Below are 5,517 nucleotides of genomic sequence, written 5' to 3'. Positions count from 1 at the left end.
TGCATATCACAATGGAAGAATGGGAGTATGCTAGGGGATGCATGAGCAAGGTCGGTATATAGAATGTTATGCATAAGTTAGGAGCTTTCAATATTGATTTTTTCTTGGTATAGTGCACTATGTTCAATGCTATATGGTGTGAGAGCAAGCATTTTCGAACACAACGGATTGATGATAAGAGAAACACTCAAGATTGCGACGTCATTGCTAGCTTTGAGGGAGCCAATGGAGCCATGGATGATTATTGTGGCATAATCCAAGATATTATTAAGCTTGACTTTCGACGCTTCTTTGTGTATCTTTTGGATGTAAAGTGGTTTAAGGACATGGTGGAAAGAGGCCCTAATGCAACAATCAAACGCCATGCAAGTGGCTTTGTAACTATTGACTCCACAAAGTTTTGGCAAAGTAGAAAGGACACACTAGTACTACCACAACAATGTGAACAGGTACTGTGCATACATATAAAAATACTTACTTTTAAATATTTGATACCTTCAATGCAAGGAAAATAACATGATTGTATTTGTGTTTGAATTAACCAATGGTGGATAATAACAGATGGTGGCATGTCATACCTATTATGCCACGTTCCAAAGTAATGTATAGTACATTTACTAATATGGAGTGTATGGAGGATGATCATGTCCATGGACATGATGATGACCGTGATATGAGAGAGGAGGATGATCATGAGATAGGAGATACAGATATTGAGGCCATTACCCATGAGGACGAGCCTACCATTGGTGATGCTGATTTCGATCATGAGCACATGAGTAGCACAAGTAGTAGTGGATTGAATGTATTTGTAGATCTAAACACTTGTTTGGATTTTGAAGTAGATAGTTTGGTAAGGGTTGATCTCATTGAGGATGAGATTGAACCGTAGCCTATCATTGATATTAGCAAAACTATTTTATATATTGTCTCATTCTCCTCACCTCACTTAATTCTTGTATATGTGGGCTTGCAAAAAAGCATTGATGATTTTGTTAAAATTATGTGCTTTGGTAATCATGGGCAATGTTTGGAAAGCAGTGATGTACACCAAAATCTCACTTTCTATATTCTCTGTTTTGCATCTAATTGTCAGTGTAGATGCGCTAATAGACACACTAATACACACACAAATAGACACGTTGACAAACGTAGTGTTAGACAGGCCCATATTTTCTCAGTGTAGACGTGCGACGAGCTGTTAGACGCGCTATTAGACATGCCTGTAATTTCTCTATTTAAGCAACGCCTATAGATGTGCCCGTTATTTTGCGCGTCTATCAAGTGCGTCTATAGTTGCTTTGTGTTGTTGTGTACAAAAAGTTCTCTAAGATAAACGTACTTTATTTTGAATTAGAAGTTATGTAAAGTTCATTGCTTTTTAATTCTCGAGTATCTAGTCGAGAATGAGGTTTTCATTACCCATGTTTTCATTACCCACACATGGCATGGCCTTGGTTAGTTTGGTAGGGGCAAGCAGCTAAAGCTACATGTGTGGTGTACTTGCAACATCATGAAGTTAGAGGGTCGTTTGACTATCAAGCAATAAGGTTTTAGCCTAGCTACTAAACAATTCGTGTGAGAAGTACAAGATTATGACTTTTTATTTGTGAGCTTGGAAGTTCTAGTTATAAATGTGTGGTGTACTTGCACCATCATGAATTAGTTAAGGTTATTTTACTACCAAGCAAGAAGGTCTTAGCCTAGCTTATAGTAAACAGAGAAGTATGGATTATGACTTTTTGGTTATCCCACGTTATATGAGCTTGGAAGTTCTAGTTATAAATGTATTTTTTTAATGAATTGAGTCCAGAAACTCAGATCCTATGTTCCATTGTTTATTACATCCTTGAGCCACTGTTCAGGGAAAAAACAAAAGCTCAACCGGTCGAGTTCCAGTGGAAAAGGCAATGCCAATCTGGCAAATTCGAAATTCCAACCGGGAATCGATTGGGAATATAACTAAAAGGTCTAAAATTCTAATACGTGATTCACAATGGAACCAGGCAATTTGAAAATTTAACCGGCTGGAAGCTAAGCTAAGGCTCTCTTTTGCCGAACCCTGCCTTGATCTTATAATATAACTTTGTAAAAACACTCATGTTCTTCTCATTCCTATTCAAGCAATGGAAGCTGTACCGTATATACAAAAATAAGTGTTGGTTTTCCCATAAATGTCACTCCCTTCAAAAGAGGAAGAAAGCTTCATTCATACTTGAAATGTGAAAACAATATCTCTTTTCTTACAACAATCTCTCTCTGTTGTAACCTTTAGCTAAATTGTCGCAGAGAACCTTTAGTTAAATTATGGCAGAGAACCATGTATGATCCGAGATGATTGGATCGATGAGAAGATAAAAGTGAAAGATGAATGGCCCGATGGTCTTGCCTGCCTTGCCCACGCATACACAGCTGGTAATTGACGAAAGTTTGCGGGAGGAGGGTGTTGAAAATCATAAACAAGGTCCATTGCAAAGTTGGCAAACGCTAGGTCCTGTGCATGAAACAGCAGAAAGACGGATGTATGATCGAGCCGATGTTACATTGCAGTTTCCGCGCAGATGCAGGAGGAGGTGGATCTCTCTCGACGGAAGGAGCTGCGTGCAGATTTTGCGTAAGAAGGCGCGTTGGATTGTTTTACCAGATGGTTTGGCCTCGAGCTACGATGAGGCCAACACATTTGTGTTTATTCGCTTCCTGCAATCGCTCCTCAAACTACAAGGCTTTGCACGAGGGGATGCACACGTCCAAAATACTGCACGTCGCCACTTGGTCTTGTTTGCTCTTCACTGAAATCAGTGCATCCTCTCAAAAGAATCGTCACTCTCGCCTCCACAACCAGATTATAACAATCCCACACAAGCTGCTTGCATGCCAGAAGCTGCTGATCACTTAGCTCTGCACCTCGAATTGCTTGCTTTGTCTTCCCGTTGCAGCCGCTTGTGTTTTTTTCTCTCCTTGGTCTCTCATGGCTCGATCATATTTCCTGATCATTACGATCGTCTTTTACTCACTGGCTGCTCTCTCTGTCTTGGTGCCACAGCTTCCACTCGTTTCTGCTCATAGTCCCCAAACCACAGTCCGCGACGAGCTTTCTCAATCCTTTCCCTTGGCCGAGCAGCTATCGGCCTCAGAACACCGAGACCCTACGACTCAGTACGTCCTCATCGGTGATCGCCGCGCCCGGACGCGGGTTTTGTGCTTCAGCAAGGGTAGATGCTTCTTGAAAAGGCTTGTTTGTCCCCTTGAATGCCCATGGCGGACTTCTTCCACAGCGAGGACTGCCTGCTTCGTTGACTGCAGTCCTTCCAAATGCGAGACAAGTTGCAAATGTAAGTCGACTCAATTACTGTTCCCGTTATTTTGGCGCATAGCAGTGTAGGAATCGGTTGACTCGCTACTGCTCTTATTACAATAATGATCTGCCTAACATCGAGATCCGTCGCAGCTCGGAAACCCAAATGCCACGGTTTTGGCGCGGTTTGCTACGATCCTCGATTCGTTGGTGGAGACGGCGTCATGTTCTATTTCCATGGTAAAGCGAACGAGAATTTCTGTCTTCTCAGTGATATGGATCTTCACATCAACGCTCGTTTCATCGGAACCAGGCCTGAGGGCAGGAAACGGGATTTCACATGGGTTGAGGCCCTTGGATTCATGTATGGAGAGCACAGGCTGAGCATTGCCGCCAAGAAAACGGGTAACTGGAACGACAAAGCAGACCACCTCTCTGTCGAGTATGACGGAATGTCCGTGGATGTAACCCTCGGAGAATCGTCCGCTTGGTACTCACCCGGTGGAGAAGTTCGTATAGAGCGAACAGCCGACCTTAACAGCGCCAACATCGCCATCAAAGACCTTGTGGAAGTGGACGTTAATATCGTTCCAATTACGGCAGAAGAAAACGAAAAGCACAAGTACCAGCTGAATCTTACTGAAGACTGCTTCGCCCATTTGGACGTGCAATTCAAATTTGCGAAACTCTCAGCGACAGTGGACGGGGTTCTGGGCCAAACCTACAGGCCTGAGTTCAGGAGTCCGGTGAAAGTGGGAGTGCCGATGCCGATAATGGGAGGAGACAACAAGTTCTCAGCGACATCTCTGTTCAAGGCGGATTGCAAAGCGAGCAAGTTCGGGATGCGCGCTCATAATTCAGCCATAAATCACCAGCAACTGATGAGAAACGGGAGTTTGCAATGCAGCAGCAGCAAGATGCGAGGTGGTGGAGTTCTATGCAAGCGCTGAAAGCATGTATCTGATCACAGAGCTTAATCTTCGCCCTGCAGCTGCTTATCCTACTTACGCAATCGACTGGATACAACCAGCGTAGAATAACGTGCTCATACGCTCTAAAATATAACGACGCGCCTTGTATGAATTTATTGGTTTCGTTCTCCATGAGAGCAAGCATCTTCCTCACTACGATATACTTGCTATTTCGTAACGGTCTCACGGTGGCTGCACCCTCTACAAGCTTTGAGGGGTATGTATCCTTCATCGTTCCCAATGCCGTAATTCTTTAATTCGATTGCTTTGGACTTGATCAGTCCCAGACAATAGTGTAATTCTCCGAAGTCTCTCAAGGAGAATTCGGCTTGGAGATCCTATTTCACACTGCTCGAATCTCCTGCAGCAATTCATGGCAACGTTTTTAATTTAAACATATAAAAACCTTAAAAATTTTCAGAACCCCATAGCCAAAATATTTTCAATGTTATGCTACCCAATTGCATCCCTGAGTTTTTCCACGTGTATAAAGTTGAGCAAAAATCTATAAAAGAGAGTCTTCCCATGATTCTAATCGAATTCAATAGCGTTTTTGGTGACTTCTCCAGTTTTCTTTAAAGTATTTGTGTGTATTTGGGATTGGGTGTGTGGCTCGTAATTATTGACCCTCGGGCCCTATCTTGATCGATCTATACTATTTGCAGTTGGATGGTGGCTCACCAATTGCCAACCTAATCATCTTATCAAAGAGAGAGAGAGAGAGAGAGAGAGAGAGAGAGAGAGAGAGAGTATCAAAGCTTGCTCCCGTTTGTTGGCTAATTAGATAGGCAATAATGTATTGTATTATTTTATGTATATCAAGAAGAGCTTAGTTGACATTCGGGTGTAGGCTCCCATATTTATATGGCAACTTGTATCACCCCAATAACAACCATCCTAACTAAAGAGGCCTGAGGACACAAAAATATTGTTCATTTGCAAAGGAAGATGTTTGTTAAATCCATGCGGCTGAAGCCTGTTGAGGAGGGAATATTCTTTTGATAACTTGATGCATCTTGAGTGTCACATGGACAGCAACAATGAATTATTCCTTAGTCCCTTTGTTGTTGTCCTTGTGAAGCCCAACCAAGTATATCATAGACTTTCTCAAAATCCCGAAGAAGAATAGCGATGTCTTGGTCATAATGCCTCGTCCATTCTGAGGCAATAGCTGGAAACAAGGTTGATTGCTTTTACTAAAGTTTTATATGATGTGCCTAATAGATTGACTAGTTTCCATAGTGTAATCAA

At 42.3% G+C, this 5,517-nt stretch overlaps 1 protein-coding gene across 1 annotated transcript; it reads left to right on the top strand.

Annotated features, from left to right (window-relative positions):
* The first annotated feature begins 2,968 nt into the window (after positions 1-2,968).
* On the top strand, positions 2,969-4,245 carry LOC147889706 (uncharacterized). The gene is made up of 2 exons (XM_087391296.1): positions 2,969-3,332; positions 3,449-4,245. Exons 1-2 carry the CDS (start codon positions 2,969-2,971, stop codon positions 4,243-4,245), a joined length of 1,161 nt encoding a protein of 386 aa, XP_087247422.1.
* Positions 4,246-5,517: the final 1,272 nt, after the last annotated feature.

The sequence above is a fragment of the Dipteris shenzhenensis genome, chromosome 20 (assembly GCF_047967505.1).
Source record: "Dipteris shenzhenensis isolate YYH24624 ecotype China chromosome 20, Dip_SZ_1.0, whole genome shotgun sequence".
In the NCBI taxonomy this organism is placed as follows: Eukaryota; Viridiplantae; Streptophyta; class Polypodiopsida; order Gleicheniales; family Dipteridaceae; genus Dipteris; species Dipteris shenzhenensis.
This window is presented reverse-complemented; position numbering and strand designations above follow the sequence as displayed.

What these genes read in the sequence shown, in the direction of transcription:
- LOC147889706 (XM_087391296.1), top strand. Translation starts at nt 2,969, where the DNA reads ATGGCTCGATCATATTTCCTGATCATTACGATCGTCTTTTACTCACTG. An exon ending in ATGCGAGACAAGTTGCAAAT is followed by an intron (nt 3,333 to 3,448) that starts GTAAGTCGACTC and finishes GATCCGTCGCAG; the next exon opens with CTCGGAAACCCAAATGCCAC.